Genomic DNA, 14,478 nt, shown 5'->3' on the forward strand with positions numbered 1-14,478 from the left:
GAATATGTTAGGCTTCTTTCCTCAGTAACTTTTTAAAAAATTGCTGCTGTGGATGGTATTCACTTCCATATCGCAGAATTTCCTAATATTGCTATTATATGTTTGTATAAAGTGTGTTAGTCACTCAGTCATGTCTGACTCTTTGCAACCCATGGACTGTACCCCACTAGGCTCCTCTGTCCATGTTTGTATACTGATGTTGTATTTAGTCATCAGAACTGTCTTCATTTGTTCTGACAGCTTATCAGTTGACTGTCTTAAATCTTCTAGGTAGATCATATTTCTTACAAATGAGATTTATTCTTATATCCCTGCATCTGTATCACTACTCTTTCTTGTTTTACTGCACTGGCTAAGATCTCCCAAACCACTGTTGTCTAGAAGTAGTAAAGGATAGCCTTGACTTGGTCTCTGACAACAATGTGTCTAATATTTTACCCTTGAATATGTTTATTTTTAACAAGTTCAGAAATTTCTAGTTTGATAAATTCTTTTTAATAAAAAATAATGTGCTAAACAAGATTTACTGCAGTTTAAAATTACTCCTCTTAAGGACCTTGTAATTAAAGAGAAACATGAAACAAATCAATGTTATTTGTTTTACTTTGCTATCCAGGAAGCTCAGAGCCACACCAAATATAACACCCCTGCTCAACTCAGGCCACAGCCTGCTCAATTGTACTATATTGGCACCATTTCTTCCCAACCCCCACTTATACTAATTGATATCATCCTACATGTTTTTTCCTTTCTTTACTATTTTAAGACATGGATCTGTCAACTACCATAAATCTTTAATAAAAAGAGATGAAGTATAAATGAAAACTTTAAGAGAGATGTGGCTTTAGCTGGATTTAAAATTAAGAATGAGAAATGCAATGTGGACCCAAAAATACTGGTAGGTCTTTGTGTGATTTCCTGGTAACTAATGAATTTGTTATTAAAAGGTGTAACACTGTGGCTAGTAAGTCTCTTGGGTGGCTATGTGAATCAAGTCATAGAAGACACCTGAAGTTTAAAAAGTTAAAATTCTGTGTATCCTTAGGAATCTAATCCAGAGGAAATCCAGTAGTTAAGTAAGGCCTGCTTATACTTACACTGGCCTAGAGCATGGCTCAGAGGTAAAGAATCTGCTTGCCGGAGATTCAAGAGACTCGGGTTTGATCTCTGGGTTGGGAATATCCTCTGGAACAGGAAATGGTAACCCATTCCAGTATCCTTGCCTGGAAAATTCCATAGACAGAGGAGCCTGGCAGGCTACAGTCCATGAAATTGCAAAGAGTCTGACATGACTGAACAACTGAACATGAGCATGATACTAACACTGTTAGGCTTAATTATCTGTCACAAGTAGCCATTAGTAAATATTTTCATTTCATACAATGAAGAGAAACCCAGGAGCTATTATCAACATTTTGAGTAATAGGTGGTTAATAAGTTTGTTGAATGCACACCCAGGTTGTTTCAAATCTCTTTTGGAAGGCATCAAGGAAAAATGATTACAAGACTTCCCTGGTGATTCAGTGCAGAGCCTTAACCACTGTATGCTGTGAGACACAGCCAAAAAAAAAAAAAGTTATAGTTGAATCATCAAGCTAAAAAATAACTATACCTCCCAACACAAGTATAATATATAAGACCCATAATTTGTGATTTTATTATGTGTCAGGCCTTTAACTATAACATAAACATTTCTATAATTTAGATAAAGATCTGAATTCCTCTGTTTTTGAGGCTCAAGAAATGGTTTTCTTTTTTCTTTAATCTAGATAAGTTATCTAGTCTCCATGACTTGACACCATTCCACAACCACCCTTTCACAAAGACAGACAAATCTTTAGTAGAAGTTAAATTTATAAACATTTAAGATAATTTGAGAAATACACAGTAAAAGAGAACCATGTGGTTATGTGGTATGTTTTAACTAAGGAAAAAACCGCATAATTCCTGGTTATATTACTCTTCTGGCTCATCAGAATTCACAGCATATGTGGGATTCTCTCATGTCCAATGAAATCAAGCAAATGTAATAGAAGGTGCTCCAGGCTGACACACTTCTTCATCATACAAATCTTCTGGTAGCTCCTTTTCATCCTCATCAGGGAAATATGTTGGAAATGGTAGATTTTTACAGAAATCCTTATATGCAGGCAGTATAGAATCTTTGATCTGGGGGGTGGGGGAAGCAAAGATCTTATTAATAAGTTATTTAAAGATAGTCTGGTTTACTTATTCATAATCCTAGAATATCTGTTTTCACATTTTGTTTATTTTTTCTGTTTTTAGTTTCTACATTTTCTAATGTGAATAATATAGCTGTTATACACTGAGTTCCTCTTACTTTATATATATGTATATATATATTTATTCCAATAAACTTAACTAATCCAATGACAGAAACATAGACTTCCTCAAGTTAATCTTTGGATAGAGGAGCCTGGTGGGCTACAGTCCATAGGATTGCACAGTCGGACACAACTGAAGTGACTGAGCACAAACCCACACAAATGCTATTAGAACCATCTTACGGAAAAAAACTGAACTGAACCAATTTTTTTGCCAACCCAATGTTATTATTATTCTATATTTTACCATAGAATTTTTTGAGCTCAGATTAAAGAAAATAAAATTTATCTAGTACTTTTGTTAGGCTTAATTCTAACAAATAACCTCAAATTCTAACATATAACCCCAAATAACAAGTTTTATTAAGGAAATTAGCATATATTTAACAAGTAGTGTTCTCTTTGAGTAGCTAAGGATAGAGTAGTATTTAACAAAAAACAATAATAATGCTAGAGTCTCTGAATTAGCTCTATTAACTAATCTTTATATTCTAAAAATATTTTAATTACATTTGTGAATTCATAAACTGAGGAATAACATACATATTGATATGATCTAAAATGTTATATTTTTGGAAAATATTATTGGATTCTTTAAAGCTTCTGACTCATTCCATAACCCCCATTCAGAGATAAATTAAAAAAAATTACATGTTAATTATACACACAGATTAAAATAAGACATTTTGGCAATAAGAAATGAGTAATTTGGTTGATGTTAGTACACAGCTGCTAGGAATAGCAAAGTACAGAAAAACATCTATATTCATATCTCTCATTAAAACTGTTAGAAATTATCAGTCAGCTGCCTAAAAGGAAACACTTGTTTTAACTTTTTTTCCAATTCTCTAATCCTGGGTTCAACTTCTACTTGGAAAAAAAAGATATTCTTACCAATTAAACTGTCTCAGAATTTAGAAAAGAAAACCCAAGCAAATACACAATAAAGAGAACAACAAAACTTTCTGTGGTAATTTACTACAAGATACTGAGTATACTTCCCTTTGCCATACAGTAGGTCCTTGTTGGTTATCTATTTTGATATTTAGTATTCTGCATCTGCTAATTCCAAACTACTAATTTATCCCTCACCTATTCTTTTCCCCTTTGGTAACCACAAGTTTGTGTTCTTTGTTTGTGAGTCTATTTCTGTTTTTGTAAATAAGTTCATTTATATCATTTTTTTTAGATGCCACATATAAATGACATATGATATTTCTCTTTGTTTGACTTAGTATGGTAACCTCTAGGTTCATCCACGTTGCTGCAAATGGCATTTTCTTTTTTTTATAGCTGAGTAATATTCCACTGTGGGCTTCCCAGGTGATGCAGTGGTAAAGAATCCTGTCAATGCAGGAGACACAGACTTCATCCCAGGATTGGGAAGATCCCCTGGAGTAGGAAATGGCAACCCACTCCAGTATTCTTGCCAGGAAAACTCCATGGACAGAGGAGCCTGGTGGATTATAGTCCATGGGGTTGCAAAGAGTTGGACATGACTGAGTTGAGTGCATGCACACACACACAATTTTCCACTGTATAAATGTACCATGGATTCTTTATATCTCTTTTGATGTACATTTAGGTTGTTTCCATGTCTTGGCTACTGTAAATAGTGTTGTGATGAACAATGGCAAGCATGTAACCCTTTGAATTATCATTTTCTCTGGTTATACATCCAGGAGTCAGACTGCTGGGCTATATGGTAACTCAGATTTTTAGTTTAAGGAATTTCCATACTGTTTCCTATAGTAGCTGCACCAATTTACATTCCCACCAACAGTGTAGGAGGGTTCCCTTATCTCCATATCAACTCCAGCGTTTATTACTGATAGACATTTTAATGATGGTCATTCTGACTGGTATGAAGTGACTTCCTCACTGTAGTTTTGATTTGGATTTCCCTACTAATTAGCAGGGTGGTTTTTTTTTTTTTTTTTTCATATGCCTTTTAGCTATCTGTATGTCTTCTTTGGAGAAATGCCTGCTTAGATCTTTTGCCTGTTATTTGATTGGGTTGTTTGTTTTTTTTGAAGTTGAGCTGTATGAGCTGTTTATATATTTTGGAAATTATTCTCTGTTGGTAGCATCATTTGCAAATATTTTCTCCCATTCTCCAGGTTGTTTTTTCACTTTGTTTATGGTTTCCTTTGTTGTGAAAAACTTTTAAATTTCATTAGGTTTAATTTGTTAATTTTTGTATTTACATTACTCTATGAGATGGATCAAAAAAGATATTGCTGTGATTTATGTCAGAGTGTCCTGCCTGTTTTCCTGTGGAAGTTTACAGCATCCCATATTATTTTTAGATTTTTAATCCAATTCATTTCTGTAAATGGTGTTAGAGAATGTTCTAGTCTTGTACATGCAGTTGTCCAATTTTACTGCACTACTTATTGAAAAGACTATCTTTCTCCATTGTATATTATTGACTTTTTTATGTAGGTTAGCTGATCATAGGTTGTGGCTTTATTTTGGGGTTTTCTATTCTATTTCATTGATCTATATGTCTGTCTTTGTGCCAGTACCAAACTGTTTGGATTACTGTAACTTTGCAGTATAAAGTCAGGGAACCTGATTCCTTCAGCTCTGTACTTCTTTCTCAAGATTTAATTTGCCTATTCTGGATTTTGTATTTCCATACAAAATTTAAAATTTCTTTCCTAGTTCTATGAAAAATGTCATTGTAAATTTTGTAGGGAATACATTGAGTCTATAGATTGCCTTGGATAGTATGATCATTTTAATAATGTTGATACCTCCAATCCAAGAACATGGTATATCTTTTCATCTGTTTGTGTCTTCTTCAGTTTTCTTCATCAGCATCTCAGTTTTCTGAGCATAGGTATTTTGCCTCCTTTAGTGGGTTTGTTCCTAAGTAGTTTATTCTTTTTGATGTGATGGTAAATGGGATTATTTTCATGATTTTATCATCTGATTTTTATTGTTAGTGTAAAGAAGTACAATAGACTTGTGTATTAATTTTGCATCCTGCAATTTTACTAAATTCATTGATGAGATCTAGTAGTTTTCTGATAGCATCTTCAGGATTTTCTATGTACAGTCTCATTTCATCTGCAAACAGTGATAATTTTATTACTTCTTTTGCAATCTGGATTCTTTTTCCTCTGATTGCTGTGGCCAGAAATTCCAAAACTATGTTGAATAGAAGTGGCAAGAGTGGGTACTTGTCTTCTGCCTGATCTTGGAGGAAACGCTTTCAGCTTTTTGCTGTTGATTATGATGCTAGCTGTGGGTTTGTCATATATGGCCTTTATTATATTGAGGCAGGTTCCCTCAATGGCTGCTTTCTGGAGAGTTTTACCATAAATGGATGTTGAATTTTATCAAAAGCTTTTTCTGCATGTATTGAGATGACCATATTGTTTTTATTCTTCAACTTGTTAATGTGCTGTATGATATTAATTGATTTGCAGATACTGAAAAATCATTACATCCTTGGGATAAATCCCAATTGATTGTGATGTATGATCCTTTTAATGTATTTTTGGATTCAGCTGGCTAGATTTTTTTTTTTTTTAAATTGGGGAGTTTTGCATCTATGATCATCAGTGATACTGGCCTGTAATTTTCTTTTTTTGTAATTATCTTTGATTTTGGTATCAGGGCAATGGTGAATGTGTGCTAAGTTGCTTCACTCGTGTCTGACTCTCTGTGACCCTATGAACTTGTAGCCTGCCAGGCTCCTTTGTCTATGGAATTCTCCAGTCAAGAATACTGGAGTGGGTTGCCATGCCCTTCTCCAGTGGATCTTCCCAACCCAGGGACTGAACCTGCGTCTCCTATCTCCTGCATTGGCAGGTAGGTTCTTTACTGCTAGCACCACCTGGGAAGCCCAGGGTGATGGTAGCTTCATAGAATGAGTTCAGAAGTGCTTGTTCCTCTGTAATTTTCTGAAACTGCTTCAGAAGGATAGGTGTTAACTCTTCTTTAAATGTTTGATACAATTTTTCTGTGTAGTTATCTGGTCCTGGACTTTTGTCTGTTCAGTTTTAAAATTACTGCTTCAGTTTCAGTACTGATAATTGGTCTGTTCATATTTTCTGTTTCTTCCTTGCTTAGTCTTGGGAGACTGCTTCTTCTTAAGAATTTGTCCATTTCTTCCAGGCTGTCCGTTTTATGGTTATATACTTGCTTGTGGTGGTGGTTTAGTCGCTAAGTAGTGTCCAACTCTTGCGACCCCATGGACGCACACCAGGCTCCCCGTCCATGGGATTCTCCAGGCCAGAATACTTGAGCGGGTTGCCATTTCCTTCTGTAATGCTTGTAGCAGCCTCTTATGATCTTTTGTGTTTCTGTGGTATAGGCTTTAACTTCTGCTTTATCATTTCTGATTTGGGTCCTCTCCTTTTTTTCCCCATAATGAATCTAGATAAAAGTTTATCAACTTTGTTTATCTTTTTAAAGAATCAGCTTTTAGTTTTACTGATCTTTTCTACATTTTTTTTTGTTTTAGTGTCTATTTATTTCTGCTCTGATCTTCATGATTTCTTATTTTCTACTAACTTTGGATTTCAGTTGTTTTTCTTTCTCTAGTTGCTTTAGGTATAAGGCTATGTTGATATTTTTCTTATTTCCTAAGGCAAGTTTGTACTGCTATAGACTTCCTTCTTAGAACTGCTTTTGTTCAATAGGTTTTCAATCATCATGATTTCATTTTCATTTTTCTCTAGGTATTTTTTTAGTTCTTCAGTGATCCATTGGTTGTTTAGTAGCATATTATTTAGCTTTCACATGTTTATGTTTTTGATTTTTTTTCTTGTGGTTGTTTTCTTTTTCATTGTCTGCACCAAACAGCTTGTGGTATATCAGTTTCACGGCTGAAGAATGAATCCACATCCTCAGCAGAGAAAGTGCTGAGTCCTAATCACTGGATCACTAGGGAATTCCCTGGTTGCTTTCTAATCTCATAGCATTGTGGTCAGAAAAGATGCCTGATGCAATTTCAGTTTTCTTAAATTTACCAAGGCTTGCTTTGTGACCCAAAACATGACCAAACCTGAAGAATGGTACATGTGCCCTTGAAACGTATATTTCCATCTGGTCTAATGTGTCATTTAAGGCCTATGTTTCCTTAGTGATTTTTCTGTCTGGATGATCTGTCCATTGATGTAAGTGGGGCATTAAAATTCCCCACTAGTATTACTGTCAATTTCCAATTTTATGTCTATTAATATCTGTCTTACTTGTTGCAGTGCTCCTATGTTGGGTGTGTATATACTCACAATTGTTACATCTTCTTTCCTTGATCATTATGTAATTTCCTTCTTTGTCTCTTTCAACATTTCTTTATTTTTAAAAGTGGTCTGATATGAATATTGCTACTCCAGCTTTCTTTTAATTTCCATTTGCATGGAATGTCTTTTTCCATCCTACTGCTTTCAGTTTGTATGTCTCTAGAACTGAAGTGGGTCTCCTCTAGACAACACATATACAGGTCTAGTTTCTGTATCCATTTAGCCAGTCTATGCCTTCTGATTAGAGCAATTAATCCTCTTCAGTTCAATTCAGTCACTCAGTTGTGTCCAACTCTTTGTGACCCCATGGACTACAGCACGCCAGGCATCCCTGTCCATCACCAACTCCCGGGGCTTACTCAAACTCATGTCCATTGAGTCGGTGATGTCATCCAACCATTTCATCCTCTGTCATCCTCTTCTCCTCCCACCTTCAATCTTTCCCAGCATAAGGATCTCTTCGCATCAGGTGGCCCAAGTATTGGAGTTTCAGCTTCAACATCAGTCTTTCCAATGAATATTCAGGACTGATTTTCTTTAGGATGGACTGGTTAGATCTCCTTGCAGTCCAAGAAACTCTCAAGAGTCTTCTCCAACACCACAGTTCAAAAGCATCAGTTCTTCAGCACTCAATTTTCTTTATGGTCCAGCTCTCACATCCATACATGACCACTGGAAAAACCATTGCTTTGACTAGACAGACCTTTGTTGGCAAAGTAATGTCTCTGCTTTTTAATATGCTCTCTAGGTTGGTCATAGCTTTTCTTCCAAGGAGCAAGTGTCTTTTAATTTCATGGCTGCAGTCACCACATGTAGTGATTTTGAAGCCCCCCAAAATAAAGTCTGTCACTGTTTCCCTTGGTTCCCATCTATTTGCCATGAAGTGATGGGACCAGATGCCATGATCTTAGTTTTCTGAATGTTGAGTTTTAAGCCAACTTTTTCACTCTCCTCTTTCACTTTCATCAAGAGGCTCTTTAGTTCTTCACTTTTTGCTATAAGTGTGGTGTCATCTGAGGTTATTGGTATTTCTCCCAGCAATCCTGATACCAGCTTGTGCTTCATCCAGTCCAGCATTTCTCATGATGTACTCTTGCATTTAAGGTAATTATCAATATATGTTCTTATTGTCATTTTGTTAACTGTTGTGGACTTCTGTAGGTCTCCCTCCACCCCCACCATTTTCTTTTGTTCTCTGTTCTTGTGATTTGATGATTACCTTTAGTGTTGTTTGGGTTCCTTTTACTTTTGTGTATGTGTTAGTCACTTAGTTGTGTCCAACTCTTTTGCAACTCCACGTACTGTAGCCTGCCAGGCTCCTCTGTCCATGGAATTGTCCAGGCAAGAATACTGGAGTGGGTTGCCATTTCCTTCTCCAGGGGATTTTCCTGACCCAGAGATTGAACCCAGGTCTCCTGCATTGCAGGCAGATTCTTACCATCTGAGCTATGGAGAAGTCCTACAGCTCAGATGGTAAAGCTATTTGTGTATATATATATAGATTATATATTTTTGGTTTGTGATTGCTATGAGGTTTTGGTGCATCAGCTATATACATATGATTAAGTTGCTGATTTTGTAATTTCAATTGCATTTTATATACCCCACATTAGTACTCTTCTCCCGTCATGACTACTGTTTTTTTGATATCATATTTTACATCTAATTGTTTTATGTATCCCTTAACTGTATATTGTGGATACAGATGATTTTACTACTTTTGTCTTTTAACCTCCCTACTAATTTGTGTGGATGATTTCCTACCTTTATTGTATGTCTGCTCACTGTTTATCAGTTAGCTTTTCCATTTCATAATTTTGTTGTTTCTAGTTATGGCCTTTCCTTTTCTGCTTAGAGAACTTCCTTTCAGTTCAGTTCAGTTGCTCAGTCGTGTCTGACTCTCTGTGACCCCATGAATTGCAGCAGGCCAGGCCTCCCTGTCCATCACCATCTCCCGGAGTTCACTCAGACTCACGTCCATCGAGTCAGTGATGCCATCCAGCCATCTCATCCTCTGTCGTCCCCTTCTCCTCCTGCCCCCAATCCCTCCCAGTATCAGAATCTTTTCCAATGAGTCAACTCTTTGCATGAGGTGGCTAAAGTACTGGAGTTTCAGCTTTAGCATCATTCCTTCCAAAGAACACCCAGGGCTGATCTCCTTTAGAATGAACTGGTTGGGTCTCCTTGCAGTCCAAGGGACTCTCAAAGTCTTTAGTATCTGCTATAAAGCTGGTTTGGTGATGCTGAAATCTTTATCTTTTGCTTGTCTGTAAAGCTTCTGAGTTCTCCATCAAATCTGAATGAGAGTCTTGCTGGGTATCCTTGTTTGTAGATTTTTTCATCACTTTAAATGTATCATGCCATTCTTTTCTGGCCTGCAGAATTTCTGTTCAAAAATCAGCAGACAGTCTTATGGGAGTTCACTTGTATGTTATAGTTTTTCCCTTGTAGCTGTTAATATTTTCTCTATTTATTGTCAATTTGATTCTTATGTGTACTGGTGTGTCCCTCTTTGGGTTAGTCCTATATGAGACTTTCTTCACTTCCTGGACTTGGGTAATTGTTTCCTTTCCCAGGTTATGGAAACTTTCAGGTATCTGAGGCTACCTCTTCAAATATTTTCTCATGCCCTCTCTTCTATGATCCCTATAATAAGAATGTTAGTGTGCTTGACGTTGGCCCAAAGGTCTCTTCAACTGTCCTCATTATTCATCTCTGTTTGCTTGTTTTCTGACTGTTAAAAACTTCTAACTACTTGCTCTGCATATCCATTCTTTTTCTAAGTTCTTGGATAATCTTTTAATCATTACTTTGAACTCCTTGAATACAATGCCTAAACTTCACTTCATTTAGTTGTTCTTCTGGGGTTTTATCTTTTTCCTCCATCTGAAACATACTCTTCTGTTGCCTCATTCTGTTTAAATTTCTACTTGTATTTCTTTGTGTGTGGTAGGTTAGTTAGGTTTCTCAGTCTTGGAGAAGTGGCCCTCTATATGAGATGTCCTGTGTATCCCAGCAGTATACCCCTAGCTCATCATCAAAGGCTCAGGGATCAGTTGGTCCCAGTGGACGGTCTGATCAGTTTGCAGGCTCAGTTCCATAGGCTGTGTGATTTAGTTTTCTTGTTTCTGGTATCTGTCCCCTGCTGGATGGGGCTGCTCCATAAGCTTGTGCAGGCTTCTTGGAAGGAAAGGGGTTGGTGACTGCTCACTGATGGGTAGAACTGGTTCTTGGCCCTCTGGTGCGTAGGCCTGTGTCAAGAGGTGTGTCAAAGGTGGCTATGGGCTCAGGAAGTCTTTAGGCAGCCTGTCTGTTGATGGATGCAGCTGTGTCTTTGCCCACTTGGTTGCTTGGCCTCCAGGTGTCCTAGCACTGGAGCCTACAGGCTGTTGGGTAGGGCCAGGTCTTTGTACTAATGACCTAAGCAAGACGTCAGCCTCCAATGAGAGTTCATGATGAATACTCCCTAATATATCTGCCACTGGTTTTTACATCCCCAGGTTGAACTACAGCTGCTTGACAACTTCTAGGAAATCCTCCAAGACCACCAGGTAGGTCTGACCCAGGCTCCTATGAAATTACTGCTTTTGCCATGGTTCCAGGTACACATGAGATTTTGCATGTTCCCTTCAAGAGTAAGGTCTCTGCTTCCCCCAGTCCTGTGGAGCTCCTGCTATCAAGCTCTGCTGGCCTTCAAAGCCAAATGCTCTGGGAGCTCCTCTTTCTGATGTTAGGCCTGAGGAAGTTCAGAACTCACTCCTGTGGGAGAACTTCTGTGATATGCTCATTCTCCAGTTTGTGGGTAGCCAGGTGCTAAAGGATTTGATTATATCACAAGTGCACTCTCTACCATCTCATTGTGGTTTCTTCTTTATATCATTGGATGTAGAGTATCTTTTCTGGGGAGGTTCCAGTCTTTTTTTTTAAACTGATGGTTGGTCAGCAGTTAATTGTGATTTTGGTATGCTCATAAGAGGTGAACTCAAGGTCCCTCTACTCCACTATCTTTTGCCAAAGTTGCTGGTACATATTTTTGTGTAGTGAATCTTACCACTGGCTTTATTATTTCCCTGCCTTCAGGACTCTCTCTTTCATTCTTTTATATTTACGTATATTGGCAAACCAGTTCAATTCCTTTTTAGGAAAGCTGGAGGTAGAACATACACACGAAACAGACAAAACTGAAAATAAACTCATTATAAATCAGGATATAGGGACAAGCACACATGCATAGTAAGTATATGACGTTGTAGAAAACAGTTCTTTAGGCTCTCTTAATACATTTAGTGAATTTCAATAACAAAAAGCTTACATTGATTAAACAGATTTTATTATCCCTAAGACACTTACTAACTTTAGAATGCAAAACAAAGAAGTTATTGGCAGCCTAGTACTCTGTATTCTGATGGAGCCAAAAGCTCCTGTGGAGTGAGTGAATTAATGAGGCTGCCCATCCAGCAAGAAGAGCCTAGACCCCCGAGGACAAGAGGCTTATTCACCTGCTATGGAATCATTGGGAAGAATGGACAAAGTGGGGTGAATATTTTCAGAAGATTTACCAAACTTTTGACATTTAAAGCACAAGCTCACAAAACACTCCCCTAAACCCACACTTTATATTTGGGATGGACATTTAAGGTTATAAAAGACAGTTAAAGGATACTATATTTCAAAGACTTTTTTCAAGATGAGTTCTTTTATCAAAATCTGTTTGTTGGAAATATATTCACTAGTGTGTTAACACTTCAAAGTGGCCAGACATTTCTCTGATGGTACAGTTTCTCAAAATATATTTGGATTCCTCTTTTGGAATTGCCTTCAGTGTACTTTCTGAACATCTTCAGTGATAGCAAGCCATCAGTCATTAAGTAGACTGAGTTTTTGGAGGCAATCTTTGTTGAAGTGGATGGAAAATCTAAATAGTAAGTGTTGTTGATTGTAAATTATTTATAACAACCAGATCTGAACCCTGTACATGTGGTATTTCAAGGTAGTTGACCTATTCATCCCTGCTGGTGTCAAGGACAATAGTGAGGTAAACCTGAGCAGTTCTTAGCTGGAAGCTAGCCTAGAACTGTATACAGCGAATGGAGAGAAAAGGAGGATTTGGCAATGTTTAAAATTTCATCTGCTATCCAGTATAATTTATTATGAAAAATGGTCATTTTCCTTTTTTCTCTTTTATTAGGTTGTGATTTAAAATGACATAACAAAATCTGGAGATAGGAATGCATTGAATTCTGAGGCCAAAATGTTAGGAGAAGCAGAGTGACAATCTGCTGGCTTCCAGTACCAGTATGACTTGGGTGACCTGGAGCTTGGAAACACCTAAACCTAAAAACCTGAAAACCAAAACCAAAACAAAACATAAACAAAAACCTGCCCAAATCTTGCAATAATTTATCAAATGCATTTTTTTTCTTAAAAAAAAAAAAAGAGAATTCAATTAAAGAAGTGAAGAGTTCCGGAAAAGTGAAAGTGTTAGTCACTTAGTCGTGCCCAACTCTTTGTGACCGTATGGACTGCAGCCTGCCAGGCTCCTCTCTCCATGGGATTTTCTAGGCAAGAATACTGGAGTGGGTTGCCATGCCCTCCTCCAGGGATCTTTCCAACCCAGGGATCGAACCCAGGGCGCCTGCATTGCAGGTGGATTCTTAATCTGAGCCACCAGGGAAGCCAGAAAGTGAATTTTAATTACTGTGAGACTGAAACAAATTCGGTACCTTATGCTAGTAATGCAACCTACTTGACCTGACTGGAAAAATCTAGGATTTAAGTTTCAGCCTATTTTGATGTTCTTGTTAGAAAATTAATGAAGAACCTATTTCTGGGAACTGCTGATACACTTCTAATACAAGTTCATTTTTCAGAATGGACAATTCAAAATTCAAAAGTGATCTCTCATTTTGTATTATGTTGACTTAAATCCCAGGTTGAATATTTATTTTGTTTTTATTTGATGGGAAAAAAAGTCTCTAAGAGCTTAAGAATTTTTTTCAAGTCTATCTTGTACAACATGTTTTCTTCTCTTCATGTCTGAACACAAAAATACATTTTCAAGGAAAAGACAGAGCAATGCTAGTAATAATAATAAATCTCTCAAAATGTCTACTTCAAACCACCTTTCTTGTTGACTCTCATTTAACTTTCACCTCACATAATTCCAGTTCCCATGTCAAAGTACTCTTTAAAAATGAAAAAGTTTTTGGAAGGACGGAGATATATTGGTATTTTTAATAAGTAGTTTTGCTAATAACCTTTTTGTATTTCTAAAGAGCCTCTTACTAGACCTACCCTTTGTGTAGGCTTATGGTTTTAGAGGCATAACCTATAGGTTATTTTATGCAATTTTCTCACTCAGGTGCTACTACATAAGTAGAAAAATTAGCAAAGAACACGTGGGGAAACAGCTACTTATTTTCAAGTCACATATGGGTGAAAAGAGAACTCATGGCAAACATCCACATCTCTGAACAAGAGAAAATAAAGACCATTACACATACCTTTACTAAGCAATTTCTGTGTCCAGGTACAGAACCATTGACATAGATTATATTGTGCTTTGTGTTTATTCGCCACACCTAAAGTAGAAATAAAATCAAACTTTAAGAGTTGAAAGTATGAGAATACACTTACATTAATACAAACAAAAGCTGAGGCTATAAGTAGCCTGGAGTCATAATCATGTTAGCAACTCAAAATATTGAATGAGAATAAAAAATTCAAATCCTATGGATGACTTGTGTTGTAATACTACAACACATGTCTCATGTTAAGTGGTAGAAAACTCTCATTTTAAGTATAAATGTGACTGAACAATCAAGACTACTAGGATATCTCAATATTCTGCTGGCACCATTAAGAGTAACAAGTGG

At 36.8% G+C, this 14,478-nt stretch overlaps 1 protein-coding gene across 1 annotated transcript in view; it reads right to left on the reverse strand.

Moving 5' to 3' along the window:
- Positions 1 to 1,632: 1,632 nt before the first annotated feature.
- The window catches only part of MRPL3 (mitochondrial ribosomal protein L3), a 56,050-nt gene continuing 43,204 nt past the window's right edge, over positions 1,633 to 14,478 (reverse strand). The window contains exons 9-10 of the mRNA XM_040232667.1: positions 14,107 to 14,184; positions 1,633 to 2,169 (exon numbers count right to left, since the gene is read on the reverse strand). Coding sequence (XP_040088601.1) covers positions 2,017 to 2,169; positions 14,107 to 14,184 — 231 coding nt within the window. The 3' untranslated portion in view covers positions 1,633 to 2,016. The remainder of the gene's footprint in view (positions 2,170 to 14,106; positions 14,185 to 14,478) is intronic.

Source organism: Oryx dammah, unplaced genomic scaffold (assembly GCF_014754425.2).
Source record: "Oryx dammah isolate SB20612 unplaced genomic scaffold, SCBI_Odam_1.1 HiC_scaffold_2, whole genome shotgun sequence".
NCBI classification, from domain to species: Eukaryota; Metazoa; Chordata; class Mammalia; order Artiodactyla; family Bovidae; genus Oryx; species Oryx dammah.